The 26,669-nt window shown below is 37.0% G+C and overlaps 1 protein-coding gene and 1 long non-coding RNA gene across 2 annotated transcripts in view; one reads left to right on the forward strand and one right to left on the reverse strand.

Annotated features, from left to right (window-relative positions):
* The window catches only part of LOC103884792, a 35,321-nt gene extending 20,428 nt beyond the window's left edge, over window positions 1-14,893 (reverse strand). The window contains exon 1 of the long non-coding RNA XR_001903055.3: window positions 13,455-14,893. This is a non-coding gene — a long non-coding RNA (uncharacterized LOC103884792). The remainder of the gene's footprint in view (window positions 1-13,454) is intronic.
* The window catches only part of HPGD (15-hydroxyprostaglandin dehydrogenase), a 31,467-nt gene that overhangs the window by 638 nt on the left and 4,160 nt on the right, over window positions 1-26,669 (forward strand). The window contains exons 2-5 of the mRNA XM_003899374.4: window positions 187-310; window positions 3,763-3,869; window positions 12,821-12,917; window positions 25,201-25,277. Coding sequence (XP_003899423.1) covers window positions 187-310; window positions 3,763-3,869; window positions 12,821-12,917; window positions 25,201-25,277 — 405 coding nt within the window. The remainder of the gene's footprint in view (window positions 1-186; window positions 311-3,762; window positions 3,870-12,820; window positions 12,918-25,200; window positions 25,278-26,669) is intronic.

Consider the following 26,669-nt stretch of genomic DNA (forward strand, 5'->3'; position numbering starts at 1 on the left):
GTGCCCACTCCACTTCCAAAATTTGCTGAAGCTGAGGCTGTGAGCACACCTCAAAAGTGGCTGGGAGGGAACCCGAACCTAATTGCCACATTTCAGGTCCAGGAGGGGAGCCTCTTGTGTGTTTATTGTTTGTCCGTCTGTTTCGTGAGCTGCGCAGGCCCGCGATTCCTCTCCTCTTGTCTATAGGTAGCGCTGGTGGATTGGAATCTTGAAGCAGGTGTACAGTGTAAAGCTGCCCTGGATGAGCAGTTTGAACCTCAGAAGACTTTGTTCATCCAGTGCGATGTGGCTGACCAGCAACAACTGAGAGGTAAGACAGGGGAATCAGTCTGTTAACTGGGAACGGAACGTGCTCTGAGCAAGCAACAACCTGAAGGCAGCGGAGCCAGGGGGCCCTGGGTGCAGCCTCCGCTGCCTCCTCCAGAGCAGCTACCTTGAAGCTCCAAAAGACAGTTTGGACTGATAGGTTTCCTTCTGACAGCCTAATTGCTGTAAAACCGAAAGAAAGGCAAGACTGCTGGAGAAATCCTTTTAGTGTAGTCATTTGGCAGCACTTAATGTAATCAAAATTCCTCTATGTATTCAAAGACAGTGCTGCTGCAGTAATTATTAAATGACTGAAATTGCAGACAAAACTTGGAAGATTAAAGTAGGCTAAGGCACTCTTGACAAACAACTTCTCCCAGAAACCTGGCCAATGACAATCAAATGTAGCAGTATGGTTGTTTTAAACATATCGGAATACAAGTTCAAGGACCATCATCACAGAAGTGCTAGATGCTTTTGACCATATGTTTTCTCTGGCTTTTTCCCCAATGAGACAGTACTTTAAAATAATAGTAATAGTAATCATAATAAACTATACAATGTTAGAATTGTAGTGGAAACGTCTCTATCAGCCTTTCCTCAATGCTTTCCTGTTTCCGGCTACTCACTTAAAATAGACCAATCTACTTGTGAAGTATCAGGGACAATATTGGCATACACAATAAACAGCTTTGATTATAAAGCTGTTTTTTTTCTTTTTTTTTTTTTTTTTTTGGTACATCTACTGGAGAACTTGAGAGTGCCCCCAATAAACTTACAGGAAAAAAAATTCTGGAGAAAAACTAGAAAAGTAAAATATTTGTATTTCACAAAGTTTTATTCAAAGAGACTGAGTAAATTATTAGGCACTTTTTAATCAAGGGGTCCGAAAACTTTTGCAAATCTTATTCCAGTGCTCCTGTTCTTAAAGGGACATCAAGTGTAAATTTATTTTAAAATTTTAAAATATTCTGTAAGAGAAAGAAAATGAACTGATGTGTTAGAAGGAAGTGGTGTACCCACAGTTAAGAGAAATTGTAAAGGAAATTACATAACTGCAATCTGAAAATGCTAGTAAAGACCTATAACACAGATGACAAGCATGAGCAGAACAGATTTGGAAACACAGTACAAGAGGAACATATTGTGCCAGAGGACAATTATGTTGAAAGTACATGATATTTTGGATCAAGGATAGAGCCAGGTCAGATCTTAATATTAATGCTGATGGAATAAGGAACAGTATACACAATCTGAAAGCCATTTCTGTCTCAATTTATATAGTTTCATAAATGACATGTAACTACTAATTGTACTAATTGTTTTTTTCCCAGTATTTAAAATTAGTATATTGGCTATAAACACATTCCTTAAGGATAAGTGATTGTGGAGGAGGAAAAAAACTCAGACACATAATGAGTGACCCGGGAAGGCATGTTGGTCATGAGAAATCCACGTTGTCTGGACATCAGCATTTGTTTGCATCTAAAGAAAACATGACATTGATTTTTCCAATTTCAGGATTTAATGTTGCCTATAACTTTTCGAACTGTTTAGACAGTATGGAATTATAAAAATACGAGGTGAAAAGGTTCTTGGAGATAATCTAGACATAACTTATTTTACAAATGAACAAATTGCAGCCAAGAGAGTTTAGATAAATTGCAAAGAGTACCACAGCATATAAATGTCAGCAAGAGCTAGACCGTAGGTTGCTTGAGCCTGGAATTCAATGGGATGTCAGAAAACGAGATGGTATACTATACATTGGGAAGGGCAGAGTATAAGGAATACGGTGGAGAATAGAAAGAGGAAAGAAAATTAAAGCGGCAATTAGATATACATATTTAACACCCTCATTTTCCAAAACGTGAAAGTTGTTTCTGTGGAGTTATGAAGAGTTAGAACATACTCAGAATAGAAGAGAAAAAAAATTACTGGGGGACCTTTTCCGGACTCAATTTGAGATCTTAAGAAACCGTTTTAAAATTCTATGAAAAAGGCCAGGTGCAGTGGCTCACGCTTGTAATCCCAGCACTTTCGGAGGCAGAGGTGGGCGGATAACGAGGTCAGGAGATCGAGACCATCCTGGCTAACATGGGGAAACCCCGTCTCTACTAAAAATACTAAAAATTAGCCGGGCGTGGTGGCGGGCGCCCCTAGTCCCAGCTACTTGGGAGGCTGAGGCGGGAGAATGGCGGGAACCCAGGAGGCGGAGCTTGCAGTGAGCCGAGATCGCACCACTGCACTCCAGCCTGGGAGACACAGCAAGACTCTGACTCAAAAAAAAAAAAAAAAAAAAAAAAAAAAAAATCCATGAAAAAGTAAACAGTTTGTATTGTATTTTGTTGTTCTTCCATTCCCGTGCAGTGAGTGTAAAAGGTGCATATTAGGAAATCTTGAAAATGTTTTTAGTAAACAACTAGCATAGTAATTTATCCGTATGGGAACTGATTAATCCATGTCTTCCCCAGTATGTCTGGTGGTTGGTAATGATTATATGAATTTATTTCAATCAAAATTAAGCTTATGCTGACCTACTGTTTTTAAGGACTTTATATGTTGGCCTGGAGACCTGAGAATATATTTCTGTCATATAGAAAAATAACCACAATTTTTATCCATAGTGTAAAATAATATAAGTAGAATGAATGATCAAAGGCTCAGGGAAACAGTTTAAATCAATTAGAACTATGTCAAAGGCTGCTTTGAGAAACAATAGACATGTGATTGGACAGTGTAATGAAAGACACTCAGGCCTCAGAATCCGTGCCAACTTTATCCTGTTTGAACATAGTTTTATACAAACTAGTAATCTGAAGTAGTAATAGTAGTGAGAAAGAAGAAAAGAAGGAAATAGTAAACATCGAAGTTTCAGTAATCAAATAAAATCAACTGAATGAAAAGTAGACTTTTGCTAAGATATAAAAACTCCCCCAAACATGCATAATAGATCTGAATACACAAGAATACTTGTATTAACATAACACTTTATGAATTTAATGTGGCTTATAGAAAAGGATGTTTACCATAGTCTAAGCTGCAGAGCTTTAGTAACTTCTCAGGGACTAAGAGATGTTGCTTGCCCTAACTGACTTCAACGAGTTCTTAGCTTAGGATTTTAGCTCAGCTCTCTAAAATTTACCCCATTAAGTTACTGCTTATAGAACTTCAATGTGCATACAAATCATATATGAATATGTTAAAGTTAAGATTCTTATTCAGTTGGTCTGTGGTGTCTGCAAATTTCTGCATTCTTACCAAGCTGCCAGATTGATGCTTCTAGTCCACAAACCACACGCTGAGAAGCAAGGAATTAATTACAGTCAGCCCATGAGTTTAATAATTTTCAGTATGAGGGTAAATAAACTGAAATTCCTCTCATGGCATAGGACATGATTTAAATGTATACATGGAAAATAAGAATGTATCAGTAATGTCTTGTTTTATAATTAGACACTTTTAGAAAAGTTGTAGACCACTTTGGAAGATTGGACATTTTGGTCAATAATGCTGGAGTGAATAATGAGAAAAACTGGGAAAAAACTCTGCAAATCAATTTGGTGAGTTATCTTAGCTATGTTTCTTGTCTATAATTATTTAATAACATGATATTTATAAAGAAAAAAAGGTTCTTGGAGTCATGGAAACAAAACAATGACCTACAATATAGAAAAAGGGAAGTTACAGAAAGCTAGATAAAAGCATTTTCTTTGATAAAAAGGAAGACATTTAATGATGAAAGTAAGTCTGTCTTAAAATATTAGAAAGAAGCACGAATAAAATAGAATTGATTGCTTAACTCAGGGGGTGGCAGACTATGACCCACAGATCAAAATAGCCTGCCAGCTCTTTTGGTATGACCTGCAAGCTAAAAATACCTTTTTACATTTCTAAATGGTTGAGAAATTCAAGAGAAGAATCATATGATTATATGAAATTCAACTTTCAGTGTCTATAAAGTTTTATTGCAACACAGCCACAGTCATTCATTTAAGTATTGTCATTGGCTATTTTCATGATATAGGGGCAAAGTTTAATATTTGTAACAGATCCTGTGGCATTCAGTGACTAAAATATGTACAATCTGGCCCTTTACAGAAAAAGCTGGTCAACCGCTGACTTATTTATTTAAAAGTAATCTTAATTAAATGCCAGAATGTAACAGAAAGCAAAATTAAAGTGACAATTGAACTTTGTAATTAGTAGGACTTTTTATCCTGAAAGTTCATGGTGTGTGTGTATGATTTACACAATGTTTAATAATTATTTAGCTCTTAAAAATGGTAGAATTAAGAAATACAATTTTCTCTTGTATCCATTGAGTCATGAGTTTGTGGGTTATCTCATTCTATAAATGCCCTTGACATAAGATATTGGAGTTTAGTAAAAATCAAACGTTGACTAAAACAAAATGTCAGATAGGCTGTGCCTGGGGTCACCCTGCCCTTGCTGAGGTCATTCTCACCAATCTAACAAGCAGGTAATTGTAGAGTACAATTTGGCCACTGTGTGTGTATAAAGGTACAGGGAGTGGCCTCCTACTTCATGATATCCTCCTAGTAAATTATAAACTCCATAAAAACAAGAACTGGGTTGTGTTTTTCTTTGTTTCTCCTTCAGTAATCAACACAATATCTTGAAGATAGTGCTTAGTCAATACATTTTTTACTTAAATTGAAATGCCCATGAGTAATTACCTAACTGCTATAATAACTTGATAGAGGCAATGAGGATGACACTATACCACAAAAGAGCTAAATCTGTAAGTCCTACCTTGAGAAGAGTACAGAATTGCTCCCGAAACTTGACAGATACCTAAAATACATTTTTCTTTTAATTTTTTAAATTTTTAAATTATTTTTGTTGGTTTTCCTTTTTCAACTTTTATTTTAGGTTCAGGGTATACATGTGCAGATTTGTTACCCAAGTAAATTGTGTGTCACTGGCGTTCGGTGTACAGATAATTTCATCACCTACATAGTGGTCATAGCAACCCATAGATAGTTTTCCCACTTTCACCCTTCTCCCACCCTACATCCTCAAGTAGACCTTGGTGACTGTTGTTCCCACCTTTGTATCCATATGTGCTTAATGTTTTGTTCCTATTTGTAAGTGAGAACATGAGGTATTTGATTTTCTGTTCTTGCATTAATTTGCTTAGGATAATGACCTCCAGCTGCATCCATGTTGTTACAACCAACATGACTTCCTTTTTTATGGGTGCGTAGTGTTTCATGTTGCATATGTACCCATTTTCTTTATCCAGTCCACCATTGATGGGCATCTAGGTTGATTCTGTCTTTGCTATTGTGAACAGTGTTGTGATGACCATATGAGTGCTGTGTCTTTTTTGGTAGAATGATTTATGTTCCTTTGGGTGTATACACAATAATGGGGTTGCTGGGTCGAATGGTAGTTCTGTTTTAAGTTCTTCGAGAAGAGCTCCAAAGTGCTTTCCATGGTGTCTTTTACTTTCCTACCAACAGCATACAAGTGTTCTCTTTTCTCTGCAACCTCGCCAAGCCAGCATCCATTATTTACGTTTTTTTTACTTTTTAATGATAGCTGTTCTGACTGCTGTGAAATTGTATTTCATTGTGGTTCTGATTTGCATTTCTCTGATGATTAGTGATACTGAGCACATTTTTTACATTTGTTGGCCATGTGTCTGTCCTCTTCTGAGAAGCAGTCACAAAAGTCTGTTTATGTCCTTTGCCCTTTTTTTAATGGGGTTGTTTTGTTTTTGCTTGATTTCTTAAAGTTCCTTATATATTCTGTATATTAGAACTTCGTCACATTCATAGTTTGCAAATATTTTCTCCAGTTCTGTAGGTTATCTGTTTACTGCTTTGATAGTTTCTTTTGCTGTGCAGAAGCTCTTTAGTTTAATTAGCTCCTATCTATCTATTTTTGGTTTTATTGCAATTGCTTTTGGAGACTTCATCATGAGATCTTTGCCATGGCATGTGTTCAGAATGGGGTGTTTTGTGTTTTCTTCTAGGATTTGTATAGTTTTAGGTTTTATATATAAGTCTTTAATTCATCTTCAGTTGATTTTTAAAATGGTGTAAGGAAGGGGTCCAGTTTCAGTCTTCTGCATATGGATACCTGGTTATTCCAGCACCATTTATTGAATAGTGCATCCTTTCCCCATGCTCGTTTTTGTTGATTTTGTCAAAGATCAGATGATTGTAGGTGTACAGCTTTATTTCTGGCTTCTCCATTCTGTTCCATTGGTCTATATATCTGTTTTTGCACCAGTACCATGCTGTTTTGGTTACTGTAGGCTTGTATAGTTTGAAGTCGAGTAGTGTGATGCCTCTAGCTTTGTTCATTTTACTTAGAATTTCTTTGACTATTGTGACTCTTTGGATTCCATATGAATTTGAAAATAGTTTTTTTTTTTTTTTTTTAAATTCTGTGGAAATGATGATGGTAGTTTGGTGGGAATAGCGTTGAATCTGTAAATTGCTTTGGGCAGTATGGCCATTTTAACAATATCGATTCTTCCTATCCATGAACATGGAATGTTTTTTCATTTAATAATGACTCTGATTCCTTTCAGTAGTGTTTTACAATTCTCATTGTAGAGATCTTTCACCTCATTGGTCAGCTGTATTCGTAGGTATTTTATTCTTTTTGTGGTTGTTGTAAATGGGATTGCATTCTTGATTTGCCTCTTAGCTTGGATATTATTGGTGTTTGGAAACATTACTGATTTTTGTACATTGGTTTTGTATCCTGAAATGTAACTTAAATTGTTTTTCAGTTCTAGGAACCTTTGGGCAGAGAGTATGCTGTTTTCTATGTATAGAATCATATTGTTTGCAAACAAAGATAGCTTGACTTCCTCTCTTCCTGTTTAGATGCCCTTATTTCTTTCTCTTGCCAGGTTGCTCTGGCTTGGATTTCCAGTACTATGTTGAATGTGAGTGGTGAGACTTGGCATCCTTGTCTTGTTTCAGCTCTCAAGGAGAATGCTTCCAGCTTTTTCCCACTCAGTATGATGTTCGCTTTATGTTACTTCGATGCCTATGTTGTCGAGAATTTTTTAACATGAAAGGATGTTGAATTTTACCTGAAATCTTTTAATTAAGAAAGAAGATTCTATTTTACAGTATGAGTACCTTCTTTGCAGTTCTTTTAAAACTTTTTCTCCAGTGTACCTGGTTCATTATATGTGAAAATAACTTGAAACTGTCAAGTTTCCCTCAAAATCTTTTTGGGATTCTAATTGCAAATATACATACATGTGTTTGGAGAGAACTGATAGCTGATTTTCCTGAGTTGAGACAGTTCTGTGACCTTCTTCTGCTTTAGGGTAGAAATGTATTGAAATGAGATATTCTGACTGTGAATCATACTTATATCTCTTGGCTAAATCTTACATTATTATGGTATATGAATGTTTAATATACCATTGAATTTTTTAAATTCTTAATTTAGTATTTGTGCTTCTGTACTTAGAAATTGTATTATTCTTAATTTTCTTTTCTTACAATGTTCTTATTTGGTTTGGGTGTCATCTGTATCTTGGCTTCCTTTTATGTCCTTGATCTGTTCATTTCTCAACAGAGGCATTCTTATCTCAAATGGCAAATGTCAGTTTGCCTACCTCTTTTAGTAATTCTATAAGTTTAGACTCTATATATTATAAATATATAATATTCAGAGGATAAGTTGCTAATTGTTACAATTTAGTGATTTTTAAATTTGTTTTTTTAAAGTTAAACTTCTGATTTATACTTTAACGTTTACTGTTTTCTTTTTGTTTTTATTCTTTTACTGTTTCTTACCTAAATGCATTATACAGCTTTAATTTTCTTAGGCTGGTTAAAAAAAAAAAAACTATGCATTTTATATTTATTCTTCGGAGGTTACCCCTGACTTATTAAGAACTGTATTTCATTACATCTTTTAGTAGCCTGATAAAACAAACATTTTGAAAATATAGCTAATTGGGAACTGCAGGGATTTTTAAGAATATAGGCTCATGCCACTTTCCAAAACCACATTAAATGATGAGATTTTCTTTGAACCAGGCTATCCCAGTGAAAAAGCACAACCTGCACAACACATTTATCTCTTTAACATTGCTACTGATATTTGTAATAGCTTCATCAGTAATATCTACAGATATTTTTACGGATAAAATTAATAGAGTATATAGTTCCTGTATTCGGTGACTTCCTCATGGACCCTTGCTGTGTCTTTTCTCTGAGAAATCAGCTGTCAGAAACAGTGTGCAATGATTACAGTTGACATAAAGAAACAGGGAAATATTGAGGCAATTATTACAAAGTTACAGAATTCCACTGATGTCTTCATCCAGCTGAGAGGGCATGTTTGCTTTAATGTAACCTGTGTGAATACCTGCTCTGAGCTGGAAAGTGCCAATATCATGGGCAAACTGGAAGTTCTGGAAGACCACGGGAATTTTATTGTGATCCTTTAGTTAAAACTAACAGTCCTAGTTCCTTCTCCATTTAAATTTATCCAGCCTTTATTTTTCTCGGGACTCTGCTGACGTAGGCCACTTTTTAGCTTAACATCAGGAACTGATGACATAACTTTACATAGAGAAAACATCATGTAAACTTTGTTACCAATGTATTACTTAAAAATATGTTACTTCCTCTCCTACCTAAACCCATTGCAAGAGTAGAATCGGACCAATCATTCTACTTCCAACTTGATTATCGCTGTTATCGTAATGCAAATATTTGTGTGTAGTTTATATAACCCTCTTTTGAAACTCTGCTCTGGATTTAATTTGCCTCCTTGGGTCTTCTACAATTCCATGTTTGTTCTTTGGCATGTGTTTCTGTATTACTGCCCCTGTCCGTGAGTAACCTCTTAAAGGACCTTAAAGGATCTCTCCCTCTTCTGAAATACTGTACAACATATTTACACCATTCTCATAGGGCTTACTAGTTTTTTAATTTTATTAGAATTATTTTAATATATACATAATTCATACTATTCATGCTAGTAAACCACAGGTTCTTTCAAGGCAGAAAACTATTGTTTTGTGTCCTTATAGATGTTAGTTAATAGTTACTGGGTCAACTGCCATTACCTGTATATGATATTTTGCATACATGAGAGTATTCACTTTTATGTTTCAGTACATTGCTTTCCAAATAGATTAGTTCTTCCAAACAGTATCATCTGTCCTTTCACTTTTACTCCTTATCAAATTTACTCCTTATTTTTCACTTTGCTGATCTCATCCTTCTTCCCACTAAACCTTTTCCCAGTCTTTTGTTTGCATTGGGCTATTTTATACTTCCTCCTTAGTCTGAAGCCAATAACAGCAGCATTATTTATAGCTGTTCAGAACACAGAAGAAATGTTCAGGAGGCCAGGTGCGGTGGCTCACGCCTGTAATCGCAGCACTTTCGGAGGCTTAGGTGGGTGGATCACGAGGTCAGGAGATCAAGACCATCCTGGCTAACATGGTGAAACCCTGTCTCTACTAAAAATACTAAAAATTAGCTGGGCGTAGTGGCGGGCGCCTGTAGTCCCAGCTACTCGAGAGGCTGAGGCAGGAGAATGGCGTGAACCCTGGAGGCAGAGCTTGCAGTGAGCCGAGATGGCGACACTGCACTCCAGCCTGGGCAACAGTGCGAGACTCCATATCGTAAAACAAAATAAAATTAAAAAAAAAAAAAGAAATGTTCAGGAAAGAATGAGTCTTTGCAAAACTATAAACAGTCATGCTGGCAATTGGGCAGAGGGAAACTTAACTTTGAATATTGGAACGGTAATTCTGTCATGTAGTCTTGTAACTTTCTGAAGTTTCAATAAATTTAAATATGTTCATCCCCACTGATGTGGAACTTATAGTCTAATTTTGACATTTAACTAATATACGTTGAATTCCTTAACCCGTTTATGCCAGAGGTTGCAATATTTTGAATTTTTGCATGAGTTAAAAATTAGACCTTGGCGATGAACTTGAGCAGTAGGATATAAACAACTCTCACATGCTTAGTATTCCAATAATGGAATACTAGGCAAAAGTGGGTCAATATGTTCAAATAAGATTTAAACAAAATAGATGAATATTGATAGTCATTTTTTTTTCTTTCTGAAATGCACTTATTGACTAAAGATTTGCACTGGGAAATATATTTCTTTGGGATTAGTCAAAATTAGAATCCAGTCCTGAATCTATAACTTATAAACTTTAATTTAATTTCTCTCATATTGAACTTCCCATGGAGGAATGTAAACTCCCTATCTCTAAGGACTATTACACTTAAATAAACCACAGTTTATGTGAACATCTAGCACAGTGCCACTGCATCGAATTCATTCAATAAATTACACTTCCCTTCCAGAGCATCAAAATCTACATTTTCTGGCCAGGCACGGTGGCTCATGCCTGTAATCCCAGCACTTCAGGAGGCCGAGATGGGCCAGGAGTTCGAGACCAGCCTGGCCAACATGGTGAAGCATATATAATATACAGACACACACACACACACACGCATGCATATATAGTCTAGAATAAGGAATACATTGTTATAATAAAGGAGGAAAAGTGAAAAATATCATTTCTACACAGCCAAAGCATTAGACCCTGTCTTGTAGATTCATCCTTTGAACTCTTTCATTTGAATAATTGCCCAGTTCTTAACCTGATAATGGATGAGAAAAATAATCCCTTGCCTTCCTCCACCAAAGATCTAAAGATAAATATTGCTTTTTAAAAATACATCTTAAATATTCCCAAATTTTCTGTCTGGCTTCATCTTGTTCATGTTGAAAACACAACAGTGGGGTGTCATCAAAGCTGTAATACCCGAAAATAAAAGCATAGTGCCAATACGCATGAACAGAAGTTCTGTTCAGACATGCTGGAAACTTCTGCAGATACTAACAGAATCTAACTGGCTTCAGTAACTTCAGCCATCTACATCGTTTTCTTCTTATATAAACAATTAATATTTTGGTTTTCCTTTCTAAAGAAAATCATGTGGAGATTTTATTCATTCTCCCTAAGCCTACTTAATATCAAACTGACACATGACTTAAGTGAATAGAATCTCCAATTTCCTTTCTTGTTCTAGAGCTACTATTAGGTAGGAGAAATATATCTGAATCCTTGTAAAAAAACACTTCAAAGGAAATTTGTAAGAAAAAAGAAGGTAAACACCTGTGTAACCTCAGTTTCAGACTTGTTACCTATTGTATCGTTTTCTTTGCAGTATTGTAAAGCATGAAAAAAATAGGAATTAAGATGTTAAAAAAGAATTTTCCTTTTTTACAAGTCTGAGCTGGAAGGGATAGGACTTCTTAAATCCAAAAGGAAAACTAAGGTCTGAAATATCAATTTGATCTCACAGGTTGTTTTTTTTTTTTTTTTTCCTATTTTTTTTTTTTTTGGTAGCGATTAAAATAAAACAGGAAAAGTGCCTACACTTGGATATAAGTGGCAAAACAGTAAACTATCAAGAGGATAGCTGTAAGCAGTGATTAACAAAATTTAGTGATAGACACTACTAAAGACCAGATGTCCTGCTAACTGAAAATCACCACTTAAACTGGATAAAACATTTATGTGACTTCACACAACACGGAGTTCAGGATTGCTTGATCTTACAGGTCAATGATATCATCAGGGTCCAGAGTCCAGTCAGCCCTCCCACTGACCATTCTTATGTCGGTTTCATCTTTAGGATACTAGGAAATACGGGTTGTCCGTTTAAGTTATGACATTCATATAGAGCAGGCAATGTAACCGTTTCTTCTGTTTTTTTTAAGAGCAACAAAAAATTTCTCAGTAGCATCCATCCTGTTCCTATCTGCAGCTGATTGCCTTCCAGGTCTCACTGACCAAAACTGGGTTACTTGCTGGTTCTGAAACCAGCCACTGTCAAGGAGAATGGGATTTCCATGACTGAATTAAATTAATTAATCAGTGTCTACATTACATTTGGGCAGACCACCTTCCTCTGTATTGTGGGGAGAGGAGGTAGATACAGGAGCAAAATAGAATTTTTATTAGAAAGAAAAAGAGAGAAAATTAAATCTCTAGGAAATCAAGGGTAAGCACTATTCTATATTCCAAGATCCGAGAGAATTAAACAGAGTAGATAAGTGTGGAATACTGAGACATGAGAACCATATGCAGAGAAGAAGGGTAAATAAATTTTATGTCCAACATTTAGAAAACAAAAAGAATATATGGAATTATTGAAGATGTTGAGAATTGAGTGAAAGTAACAGACATTTTTGGAATACAACCTGTAGCGTAAAATCTCATATTAGGCAACTAAGTGAAGTTTTGGAGATATATGACAAGCTCCACAATGATTAGGCAAACAAAAAGAATCCAGGTTTAATGACTAACTTTAAAAACAAAGCTCTTTTAAAACCTTTCATTGATAATATTTGCAGAAATCTCCCTAGGTATCTGGAATAGCTATAAAAACTTTGGTGTGTGAAAATATGGTGAAGGATAATGACTATGTTCCTTTTCTCACTTATGCCCCTGGATTAGGTTTCTGTTATCAGTGGAACCTATCTTGGTTTGGATTACATGAGTAAGCAAAATGGAGGTGAAGGCGGCATCATTATCAATATGTCATCTTTGGCAGGTAAGGGCAATTATTACATTAAGTGTAACATTTTCTTATTGGTAATTTGGACCACTGAAACAAATCTTCACAGCATATTTATTATCAACTCAAGTTTGAAATTAAAAATCTGATTTTTTTGTAGTTCCGTGGAATTTTCTATTGCAAAATATCAAAAGTTTGAAAAATAGGTTTATTTCTCTTAATTTAACTTGTGGCTTTTCTAGTTATCTTACTGCAGTAATATGTGAAAACAAAATTATAATTTTTTTTAGAGCTACTGTTTTTCGTAGGTTGTTGTGAGACTCCTAAGCAATAATGCATGTGAAAGCACCTTTGTCAAAGTAAAAAGCATGAAAGTGAAGTTAAGATCTCTCTGCTCCCATGTGATTTTAGTAAGAGCGTGTAACTTTAAAATATGGCATATATCATAGTTAAGATATGTTAAACGAATAAATAAAGCCAAATATATGTGTGTGTGTGTGTATATATAATGTTAAGATATGTTAAACTAATAAATAAAGCCAAACTTACATATAGTATAAGCATATTCCTTACCCGTACATCAGTCCAAGGCAAGATCCTTGTTGCGGGTACCTCTTCTGTATGCAGACATTTGAAAACCTGACTGGCAGAAGTTCCGCCGTCTTCAGCAGGGAGCTCCTACCCTAGAACGGCTGGATTCCTTTTTGTCGAGCAGAAAGAGAAAAAGAACATGGAGCGGGCATGGCTACTCTTTTAAAAACCCCAGCCCAATAACGGCAGACCTTCTGCTCACATTTCAATATAGAACTTGAGCTCATGTTTCACCTAACTAAATGCAGTCTTAGTCTGGGAAATGCAGTCTAGCTGTGTGCCTAAGAGAAGAATGGATTTCAGAGGGCGGCTAATCGTCTTTTCCACAGCATGCAATTCTAAACTATATTATTTTCAGAGCAGTACGATTTAGTATCAGCTGATATCTTATCCCTCAATACTAGCTTTAAACCTCTGACTGGACTTTTTGGAGCAACTGAGTCAAGTGACTTTACTTTTGAAAACTCTAAGAAAAAAATCATCAATGATTCTTGAATAGTTCAAGTGAAGTTGTGAAGTTTAAAAAGTCTGGTCGATATGGACAGCAAATCTAAGTCATCCATGTCCAAAAAAAGTCAGACTTTTAAAAATTATCTGTTTGGTTTGAGTCAATGTGGTGATTTCAGAATAGAAATGTCAGCCCCACGCCCCACCCCAACCTTGGCATCCCAGCTGCAGTGATTTGGGAAGTTGGGTTTGGAGGTACCTGTGATTGAACCGCTGTCTGATTCTCAGCATTTTTCTCATCCCACTAGGAATGATGATTTTATATCACTGCAAAGCTGCCGCCAGAGGAGATTTAGAAATCTCCTTTAGAAGTTCTCAAAAATAAACTAGCATCTCATTTTCTGGGTTGCTTAAAGTCAAAATCATGTCCCTAAAGCTATTATGAACCTATTTCTATACATTTTTGGGGGTAATCAGATTCTTTTTCCTAACAGTACAACTACTTATAACTTATAACATTTAATTCTAATGATACTTTAAAAGAGCATGGGCAATATTTGAAAGGGATATGTGTTCCAGAGAGGGCCAAATGTTAAGCTGTGGGAGACTGAAACCCTAAAATAAATTGGCAAAGCTAAATCTATACTATTTTGAAATAAAATCATAAGAAAAAAACAAGTGACTGGAGAATTAAAAAGAGAGATAGTATTTTCTTAAAAGTTTATTTAAAAACCTGGGGCTGTGATGAAGGTTGATAATTCTGTATATTGTTTCTATAAAGCTAAAAGGGCCAGCAAAGCTTGGAGTACCATGAATATTATACAGGGAGCCCCTGGCCTTTATGTCACCAGAGGCACTGATTTCATTCTTTGGAAGGCTGAAAGCCTCAGGGTTGGATCAATTTAGGACGATCTGGGAGAAATTCTGTACCATATGAGGGTGCTTACTTGCCCCAAAGAGTGTGAATAAAGAAATGCAATGTAGTATTACTGCCTTTTATCTGATTAAAATATTCAAATATATAATATCATTTATTGAGCACTGTTTAACTGATACCATTTTAAACACTATACATTATCTCATGTAATCCTCACAACAACCCTGTGAGGTAAAATTCGATAATTTCCATTTTGAAAATGAAGAAACTAAGGCAGGAGAAGTGTGAAATATCTTGCCTAAGCTTACACATCAAGTAAGCCTCAGAGCTGGAATTCACATGCAAATAGCCTGGTACAAGTCTTCTTCGAATTTTAACCACTAGATTATCTGTCTGTCTCTAATATCTATGAGTTTATTTGTTAATCTACCTATATTTACCTCAGCCTAACAGAAAAGTAACAGCAACTGAAATCGTTTGACTTGAATAAACCCTTGCAATTTGCTCGTCTCTTCAGGCTTCATGGGCACAGCTCTAATCTCATGGCTGCATTACTAAACCTTCAGTGAAATCTTAAGCTTTTGCTCCATTTGACACTTCCAGTAAAGTCCTAAAAATATTTGGGGAGCTTACCGGTGTCACAAGTCAAAACATGCCATTGAGCAGAGCAGTTTAAGGCTTGCAATTTGATGTCCACTTTGCTTTGTTGGCTAGGAGCTTGCTTTAGCTCACTGCCACCGGCCCCCCACCCCTGGGTGTTAATCCTCTTCTTACCTATGTTAGATACAACATTTGCAATCATGTGTGGGCATTTCTCTGTTTATGCAGATAAAACAATGACTTGATAAAAATTCAGTGGTAACATTGCTTTGGTTTTAAATTACTTTCCTGGCACTGGTACAATTTAATGAATAATATTGCATTACAAACTGCTTCTCCCTCTGATTTTCCTCCACATGTACAAAGCAACACTATGTAAAATGGTTAAATAGCTTAAGTTTATCATTGTTCCCTCTGCTTGGCTTATTACTCTCTCCATTTTCAGAAGTTGTCCTCGGCACCCTCCCTTTGTAATTCCAGCCTCCACCCCTCTTGTGTTTATGCTGTTTCCTCATTGCCGCTGGCCAGTGTGGACAGTCTACTTCCTTTCCCATCCAGGGCTCCCACTAACATGCCTTCATCTCACAAAGTCTTAAAATGAATTGCCTTGTATTTTATCCACCAACGGAGAGCCTCCAGTTCTTCCCATAATGAAACTAGTTTGATAAAAAGTCAGGATATTGTAATAATGGGAGAAGGTAAAAGAGGACCCCTCTGTCTTTATCATTCCCTCAGAAATGGTATCAACAATTTTATGCCCTTGAGTCATAGCACGTAGGAAGAGGTGAGAGGACCAAAATAATCTTGAAGGAGTTATCAGAGTACTTCTAATATTTGACTACTCTGTTTTTCCAAACCTTGCTTCCTTTTTTCTTGTTTTTCTCCATACCACTTAGTCTGTTGAAGGGATGGCTGTGGGTAATATTCAATATTCAACTCAACAGGGCCTATCCTCATGATCTCTGGCGTGGGTACAGTGGAGTCCTTCACTGTCACAGTAAAACCTTAAGTTGGCACACTGGTTTGAGTAGAGAAGTTAATGAGTAATGACCACTGACGCAGACAGAGTATCAAATGCAATTAATAGGTTTAATAAACAGGAGCAGTTAAGTAGACAATGATTCCTCAGCAGATTATGGGATGGGTGTGCTGCAGTCTGGAGCTCCACAAGTTGTTCTGAGTGTTGTTAACCCACATGGACTTTTCTACACGAGTTTTTATTTCTAAACGTAATATACAAACAGACACTAATTTTGCCGCATCCATCCTGAACTATTAAAACAAAGTTGGAAGGAACAATAGAACAAAGTCTGGTTTAATGCAGATAATCAAACAGCTGTGCTCCATTAAAACATCCCATAAGAGTCAAATGCACTCCATTTGTTTGTTTGTTTGTTTGTTTGTTTTGAGACAGAGTTTCACTCTTGTCACCAAGGCTGGAGTGCAAGGGCAGGATCTCAGCTCACTAAAACCACCACCCCCTAGATTCAAGCAATTCTCAGTCTCCCCAGTAGCTGGGATTACAGGCGCACGTCACCACGCCTGGCTATTTTGTGTGTGTGTGTGTTTAGTAGAAACGGGGTTTCACCATGTTAGCCAGGCTGGTCTCAAACTCCTGACCTCAGGTGATCCGCCTGCCTCTGCCTCCCGAAGTGCTGGGATTACAGGCGCACTTCGTAGGTATTTAATTGCTTCAAACTGTGGGAAAGGAAAAGTAACTGTCACAGGAAAAGGAGCCTACCTAACGACCCTGCTACATACTCAGTTAGTGAGGCTGTGGTGTTCATTCAGGACATTCTCTGTCACTCAGTAGCATTTTGTGAGAGATACCATGAGGGTCTTATTTACTCAAAATTGAAAACATTGGAGTCTCCAGAAAATATTTTAAAATCATAGAAAATTTTCAGCATGTCTTAAGTAACAACCGAGTGGCATAGACGCTTGTGCTGTAAGTTTTATCTATAATAATATAATTGGCTCATAGTTAAGTGCTAAAATTACTACCTTAAATAAAAAATTCAAGTTAATCAAACATATGTTGAGCATTTGCAGAAGGGAAATGGAGATATTAAAGGAACTAGGCAAAGTTTCTACCCCAAGAGCTGTATATCAGTGTCTGTTATCGAGATGACAGAACCAAGTCATTTCCATGGCATAAAGTGTTTAAACAGAAGCATGGGCCAAGTGTGATGGCTCACACCTATAATCACAACGCTTTGGGAGGCCGAGGCAGAAGGATCACTTGAGACCAGGAGTTAGAGACCAGCATGGGCAACAGAGTGAGACCTGATCTCTATAAAAAATTTTAAACATTAGCTGGGTGTGGTGGTGCACACTAGTGGTCCTAGCTACTCAGGAGGCTGAGGTGGGAGGATTTCTTCAGCCCAGGAGTTCAAAGCTGCAGTGAGTTTTCATTGTGCTACTGCACTCCAGTCTGGGCAACATATTGCCACCTTGTCTCTCAAAAAAAAAAAAAAAAAAAAATCAAAAAACCCAGAAGCATGATATTTAAGTTGCAAGGCCTTGGGACTCCAATAGCCTGAAGAATGGACTAGAATATCCAGAAATTCCAGGTGAAATAAAACATTGATCGTCGTCTTCTATCTCCAGGCCAAAAGTAAGAAAATCGCATGGTACCATCCTCTACTACTGCTCTTGTGATAAGGCAGCGGGTCTAACACATATTTAGCAGTTGCCAAGCTCCAGGCATTGTGGTAAACCTTTGGCTTTATGACATTCACATTTAACTTTGACAAGTCTCTACAACAGAGGTCAATTTATCTCCAACTTATACTTGAACAATGAATCTCAAACAGATCCTGAAAAGTGTGGGAATTAGCAATGGTAATAAAAGCAATTTTATTTTGCTCCATTTTAGCCTGTGTCATAGAGTGGATGTACTGTTCCTATGCTGTGAATCATAAGTGCTCAGATGCCAACTGTCATGAGTATGGGAGCCACCCTTCCTGCTTAGTGCTGGCAAAGTTCGCCCATGTCAGTCTGCAGAGTCCATTTTGCTCTCTTTCGGCTTAAAATAGTTGAAAAGACACATATTAGAAGTCATCAGTAGGAATGATCAAATATTTGTAAATGAGGCATTTTGAAGGATAGATGAGAGATTTGGGGTTTCTTAACATAGGAAGGAGAGGGCTACTGAGAAACGAATAATCTTCTAGAACAGCGCTTCTTAGACTTCATGTGTCTAGGGACTTTGTCAGATGCAGATTCTGATTTCAGGAGGACAGAGATGGGTCCTGAAATCCTGCTCCCCCGTCATACCGCTCCTTGAACCACATTTTAAGAAGCCAGCCACTAGATGCATAGGGATGGATATTCTCTGAATGGCTAAGGGAGCTTCTCTCAGTTTCCTCTGACCACAGCCTAGGCAATGACTGAACACTAGTAGCAGCTGTCTGAATCACTGGGAATTGCTATTAGACATATCTTTCTGGGAAGATTTTTTGTTATAGAACATGCAGTGGTTTTATGAAAGCATGTGTCACTTTTTTTTTTTTTTTTGAGACAGAGTCTTGCTCTGTCGTCCAGGCTGGAGTGCAGTGGCGCGATCTCGGCTCACTGCAAGCTCCGCCTCCAGGGTTCACGCCATTCTCCTGCCTCAGCCTCCCGAGTAGCTGGGACTACAGGCGCCGGCCACCACGCCCGGCTAATATTTTTGTATTTTTAATAGAGACAGAGTTTCACTGTGTTAGCCAGGATAGTCTCAATCTCGTGACCTCGTGATCCACCCACCTTGGCCTCCCAAAGTGCTGGGATTACAGGCGTGAGCCACCACGCCCGGCCGCATGTGTCACTTTTTAATGTCGTGTCACACTCTAAAGCATGACTTAGTGACAACCGTAAGAATGAAAAAATAAAAATAAAAAAAACAGCCATCAGATAAGGTGTTCCATTATGCGGAAAATCACAAATGAGGAAGTTCACCAGTTACTTTGGTCAGCTGTATGCACGAACCATAGATAAATATTTATCGCTAGTTCTCCCTTTTTTCTTCAAGTTGGAGAAGTGGTGGTTAAAACAAACAGACAGATACACTTTTTTTGTTGGTGGTGGTTGTAAAGAAAATGTGACAGCTTTAGATTCCTGCTTTTTTAGCATAGTAACAGAACTCCAGCTTATCATATGAGGGTCAGCATCCTTAGATTAACAATATATTTTTCTAAGTTGAATTTTCAGCATTTTTATATAGTCCATTTTACGTGGTTTCTCTCTCCTTAAAAGCAAATCCTGTTTGTGGGTTTAGTATGACTGCCCTGTCTGAGATTTCTGTTTTTGCAAAAAAAAAATCTTCTTGAGCTTTTTGCCTTCTGTGAAATGAAGAGATTAAAATTGGCTTTTGTAAATATGGGTAGAAAGATTATGAAGAATAGAAGAACTAATATAGAGATGGAATTTAAATTTTATTTTTCTAAATGACTTTCTTTGTTCTATCAGTCCACATGTAATTTTCAGATATTTTAAATGCTTTCAGGTATTTTAAATGCTATATATAGTATCTCATCAGTCCAATCATTTAGTGTTATTATCCTGAGTGGTTTTAGAAAATGTTTCTTTGTTTTGTGGGTAGAATTTCTCCCTCTACTGATTTTTTTTCTGTAAGTTTACAGTTATGACAGACATAAATCTGCTACTAATTGTACTTAGTATATTTTAAAAAGAGCCATTTTGTATTTCTATAAATAAACCTGCACGATGGTGGGCCTATCAGAAGTACTGAAAGATACTATTCTTAACTATTTTAATAAGGTATCCATTTTTAGGCACAAAGACAGGATTTCTCACAATGTTAAACAAAATGCCATTTCTTTAAAAGCAGAGACTGTTCTCATATGGTCACGATCCCTTGTTTTGTTGTTGTTGCTATCTTAAATCCCTTAATATTGTGACAAGATATTTCCATGTGCTCCCTAATTTTGAGAATTATTTTGCAAGATTAAAAAAAAAAAACCATATTCATTACAGCAACTGATCCTATAGTCATTTTACTGGTATCTGGCTATTCAACCAGCAGAATTCCACCTTCGCCCTGCAACAGGGGTCCTCCCGTTGGTTTTACACATTTCAATTGAGTATATTTAAAATATTACTTCATTAGACTTTGCACTTAAAAGGAACTAAACACATAGTACTTATGTGAATTTACTTCTGTAGAGCCTGTTGATTTAGGATTAGAAACAGTCCAGTTTACCAAAGTTCAGAAATCAAACCAAATTAGGACACTATACCAAAATTGTGGCATTTTAGTGCAAAAGATACATTTTCATTAAAAAGTACAATGTGGATGAACTGATAAATAAGTCAATAAAATCATTATTTGAGGTGTTTCATCTGGTTTACTCTTGATGTTGTATAGTCTATAGGTTTGGACAAAGGTATAATAACATATATCCACCACTATAATATCAAACAATGGTTTACTACCCTAAAAACCCTGTTCTCCATCTGTTCATCCCTTCCTCCCAGCAGCTCCTGATAACCACTGATCTTTCAACTGTCTCCACAGTTTTGCCTTTTCCAGATGTCATATGGTTAGAATCATACAGTATGTAGCCTTTTCAGGTTGGCTTCTTTCACTTAGTAATATGCATTTAGGTTTCCTCCACATCTTTTTATGGCTTGATAGCCCTTTGTCAGAGTTGAATATTATTCCATTATCTGAATATAAGACAGTTTATTTGTTCATTCAACGACTAAAGGGCACCTAGATTGCTTCCAAGTTTTGGCAATTATGAATAAAGCTGCTATAAGCATCCACACACAGATTTTTGTGTAAGCATGTTTTCAGTGCTTTGAGTAAATGCCAAGGAACTGAATGTTGGATTGTACTGTAAGAGTATGTTTACTTTTGAAAGAAATTGCCAAATTGTCTCCCAAAGTGGCTGTGCCATTTTGCATTCGCACCAGCAGTGAATTAGAGTTCCTGATGCTTGACATATTCATCAGTATTTGGTGTCTTCAGCATTTAAACTTGAGCCATTCTAATATGTGTAGTAGAATCTCACTGTTGTTTTAATTTGAAATTTTTCTATAACATCTGATATTTATCATGTTTTCTTTTTTGTTTGTTTTTTTTTTTTGAGATAGAGTCTCACTGTGTTGCCCAGGCTGAGCACCCACTATAGTTTCAGGAGAGAAAACTGCTAGGAAATATTACAAGAAATAACCCAAGGCTCCCTCTCTAGAGTTCAAGGCAGAGTAAGAGGTCTTGGCTTGAGATAAATATTTTAAATTTGAGAGTGTGTGTGTGTGTGTGTGTGTGTGTGTGTCATACAAAGATTTAGAGAGACAAATTGAGAGAATTAATTTTTATCCTCAGGAGTGAATACAATCATGTAGGGAAAGAGTGTTCATAGAAAAGCAAAGAGGACTAGGGATATCTCTGGAGTTTTCCAGCATGTTTAGGGGTCTAGTCAAGAAAGAGGAGCCAGCAAAGGACATGAAGAAGGAGCTGCCAGTGAATGTGAGATAGGAGACCAGCCTGGAGAAGGAAATGTTTCAAGGAAAGCGTGACTGTGCTAGTTGCTGCTAAGGAAGGGATCAAGCAAAATGAGACAGAGATTTAGCCTTAGCAAGCCATTGCTCATTGGCAACCTCCATAAGATCTGTTTGACTGCAGTGATCAGATGAAAGCCGATTGGAATGAATTGGCTACTTGGGAGACTGAGATGGGAGGATTGCTTGAGCCGAGTAGGTCAAGGCTGCAGTAAGCCATGGTCGTGCCACTGCACTGCAGCCTGGACAATAGAGCTAGACCCTGTCTCAAAAGACAGAGAAGGAGGCAGGAAAGAAGGGAGGGAAGGAGGGGGAGAAAGAGAGAGAGAAAGAGAGAGAGAGAGAAAGTGAGGCCAGGCATGGTGGCTCATGCCCGTAATCTCAGCACTTTGGGAGGTCAAGGCTGGTGGATCACGAGGTCAGGAGATCAAGACTTTTAACTTTTAATTTTCTTAAACTTTGGAGGGATTGTTCAAGACAGATTGGTAACAGGAAATTGCATACTAATTTATAGTGAACACTAATAATCTCCAAGACTCTCTGAAGATTCAAATTCCTTCTGCCACTAGGAAGCTTTAAAAATGTAGAATATGTACTTTTTATATATATATTATATTCAATTTAAACATTGAAAATTAGATGATAATTTACTGACTTTAAAGATGATTTTCTTTGTGTTTTATATACCATTTACTTTCCTTGACTTTCCAGAAGGCCTAGGGAGGCAGAAAAACACATATGACTCTTGGCTATATCTCTCAGTGTAACTTAGTTCCTATAAATTCTGGACGGCATGGGTCATGGAGCATGACCCATGGAGCATGACCCATGCCGAGACCTTCCTGGCCAACGTGGTGAAACCCTGTCTCTACTAAAAATACAAAAATTAACTGGGCATGGTGGCACACACATGTAGTCCCAGCTACTTGGGAGGCTGAGGCAGGCGAATCACTTGAATCCCGGAGGCAGAAGTTGCAGTGAACAGAGATCGGGTCACTGCACTCCAGCCTGGTGACAGAACGAGATACCATCAAAAAAAAAAAGAATAAAAGAAAGAAAGTGAAAGCAATGGAAGAGTAAACATTTTGCATAACAGTGAAAATGTGATTAGAATGTTACAAGATTCATAAAACCAACTGCCATTTAAAAACTGCAAGTAATTTCTTTCACATTCCAGTTGCATTTACAAATCTGCCTTTAAGAAAAGTATGTATGTTGTCCTTGCTTATTACCAGAACCCACAAAACAGTATATTTCTTTTGCTCTATGATACCTTGAACTAGCTGGGGTTCCAAGGTTCATCCCCTCTGCATATGTAACAAAAAATCATTTCAAATTCATCTTTGACAACCCTTATGAACAAATTCTTTGTACTTCTTGTGGCTATGTGAACTAGTTTATCTCTGATAAAGGTTCATGCTGCATTTCCTGCTGTATATGAACATTGTCCTACAACCACTGCCTTGTCTCATAAACATTTAAGGAATGGGCAAAGCAGGGACTAACAAGAACCAAAAGCAGCAACTCCTGGTTATACTTTTTTATTCCCTTTATCTTCCACTCCTAGTATACCTATGGAGCCTGTGGAAACATCATAAATTCTTGTTGACTGACACTGACAAACTTAATTAACTTACACATTTTACTTAACAACAGCAACGACAACAAGACAAGCCACATATTAACAATACTTCGAAATCATTGGGTGGACACACTAGGTGTGATCTACCATCCTCGGGGATTTAAACTGCCCTTGTGCAAACATACTTTATAAATTGAGACCTGGCAGGCACCCAGGGAGTGGTTAAGGTCTACATTTATTGCTGAACTTTGGCCCAACACCCTCAAATGATGGGCGGCATTCTGGGAGTAGTTAGCTGGGTGGAGATGAGCATGTGTCAGCAGAATAATTTGGTATTATTAGCATGACATTTGATATTAAATATAGTATAATAATCAGGGATCACTGTTTCTTGACTCAGAGAAGTCACAAACGTAAAAAGCATGAAAACAAGTTAATCCAAATTAGTTAAAACCAAATACAAGAATGACTCTGGTTCAATTTGACTGCTGATTAGATAATTAACAATTATGAGAAATAAGCTTGATAGTAATAGTTACTACAGTAAAATAGGTTTTTATTGTTGTTGTTTCATGTCTTTTTGGAGAGCTGAGCTAGGCTGGAGTTGGGGGAGAAGAGATGCTCTAGGTATACGCTATAATACTGCTTTTTCTCTCCAGACCATGAATTTAATCAGTCACTATTGTGCGTATGTGGAAAATTAAAAATTAAAAAATTCTGTAATTGATTGAATTTCATAGTTGACTATATAATTATGAAAGGAAATAAAATAGGACCATAATTGTTTATTTCTGTCTTCCTAAGTCATAGGACAAAGATCTAGGCATCTACAACAGATCAAATACAAAGAAGTTAACTTTTAATTTTCTTACACTTTGGAGGCATTGTTCAAGACAGATTGGTAACAGGAAATTGCATACTAATTTATAGTGAACACTAATAATCTCCAAGACTCTCTGAAGATTCAAATTCCTTCTGCCACTAGGAAGCTTTAAAAATGTAGAATATGGCCAGGCGCGGTGGCTCAAGCCTGTAATCCCAGCACTTTGGGAGGCCGAGATGGGCGGATCACGAGGTCAGGAGATCTAGACCATCCTGGCTAAAACGGTGAAACCCCGTCTCTACTAAAAAAATACAAAAAACTAGCCGGGTGAGGCGGCGGGCGCCTGTAGTCCCAGCTACTCGGGAGGCTGAGGCAGGAGAATGGCCTGAACCCGGGAGGCGGAGCTTGCAGTGAGCTGAGATCCGGCCACTGCACTCCAGCCTGGGCGACAGAGCAAGACTCCGTCTCAAAAAAAAAAAAAAAAATGTAGAATATATACTTTTATATATATTCTTATATTCAATTTAAAAATTGAAAATTAGATGGTAATTTACTGACTTTAAAAGATGATTTTCTTTGTGTTTTACATACCATTTACTTTCCTTGACTTTCCAGAAGGCCTGGGGAGGCAGAAAAACACATATGACTCTTGGCTATATCTCTCAGTGTAACTTAGTTCCTATAAATTCTGGACGGCATGGGTCATGGAGCACATAAACTACACTTAGGCTACTGGGTTTTACAAAGCTATCTGGTTTTATGTTACTCTGTTATTCAGATTCATCTGAAATTGAAATTATCACAAAATATTCATTTGCATTGTCATTATTGGGTATAGTCTGCTTATTTTTTAATCAAAGCATTTCAGTGTTATATTCGTTTGTTTCAGGACTCATGCCCGTTGCACAGCAGCCGGTTTATTGTGCTTCTAAGCATGGCATAGTTGGATTCACACGCTCAGCAGCGGTGAGGCTACGACAACCATCATATCTCATTTTCTCTTTGTACACATGCATAAAACATGAATTCTATAGAGAGGAATCACTTGAGAAATCAATTCTTTTGGATAAAAGATGGAAAAATAGCATACGTCCATCTCAATTACAAAAATAGTTATCAGATCACATAAAGGACCAAATAAATAATAGATCATTTTTAAATGAAGTAGATTCTAAATACAGATGTGTTATTAAAAAATGTATTAAGGATAAGTAATGGGGAGATCGTACTTATTTACAAAAATGACCCCAAATGTAAATATTGTTAACTTCAGGTTTTCTGAAATGCAAGATGCAATAGGCCCCAGCCGTTATTTGTCGCCAGAGATACAATGAAAATGACTGAGAACACGGAGCTAGAAGGAGGGGTGGGGCCAGACCTTTATTTGATAGAGTGGTCAAGGATAATGTCTCCATGGAGGCCTAGGGTGAAAGGTGTACAGAGCTTAGAAAAATACTTTAGACCTAATTAATCACATGCATTGATAGCATGAGGTAAGAATGCCTGCCTTTTTATAATTCACAAAAGAGCAGCTTGAATGGGGCCTGGCAAGCAAGGGGAACGTAGTTTGAGGTATGACTCAAGACACCAGCACAGGAGCCAGACCAAAAGCAGCCATGGGTCACTGTTGTGAGCTTGGATTTTATTTCAAGGGCAACCATCCATGGGGCTTTTACACACAGGAGTGATAAGATCAGATTTCCTTTGTTTGAAGACCATTCTGCCTGCTTTTGGAAATTGTATTACAAAGGACAAATGAAAAAGCAGAAAGAACAGTTGTAGGGGGGCTCTGGGTGGTTCATCTAGGTAAGACAAAGAGAGGATCTAGAGAGAGAAAGAGAAAAATATTAGTAATCAAAGAATTAGTAGGAGACAGAAAAAACAGATGCACAAATATTAACTGTTCAGTCGAAATGGAAGGTAAGTAGTTCTCACACTCTTAAATTGATTGGAAATTATTACTTAATTTGAAAAGACATAATCTTCAGACAGACTTCTTATAAACACATAAAGCTCTCTTACAAAGCAAAGTAAACCTTAAAGACCAGAAATTTTATATTTAAAATTACAAGACTGGAAACTTCTACAGTCAATTCTCATTATTCATGGTAGTGATGTTCCACGAAGTCATTTGCAAACACTACGTTAGTGTCTACTGAACCATTGTTTGGGGAAATACGGGGTTAAGTTCCTGAAAGCCTCTGGTCACAAAATTCCAATCAACCAGTCAATACCTAACCTTATTTTATGTGTATTCCTGTTTAAAGAAACCTTATTTATTATATGTTGTATGAACATTGAACTCATTACTAAAACACTTATTACTCATGCCTGAACAAAGTTTATCTAACACAAATA

The sequence above is a fragment of the Papio anubis genome, chromosome 3 (assembly GCF_008728515.1).
Source record: "Papio anubis isolate 15944 chromosome 3, Panubis1.0, whole genome shotgun sequence".
Taxonomy (NCBI): Eukaryota; Metazoa; Chordata; class Mammalia; order Primates; family Cercopithecidae; genus Papio; species Papio anubis.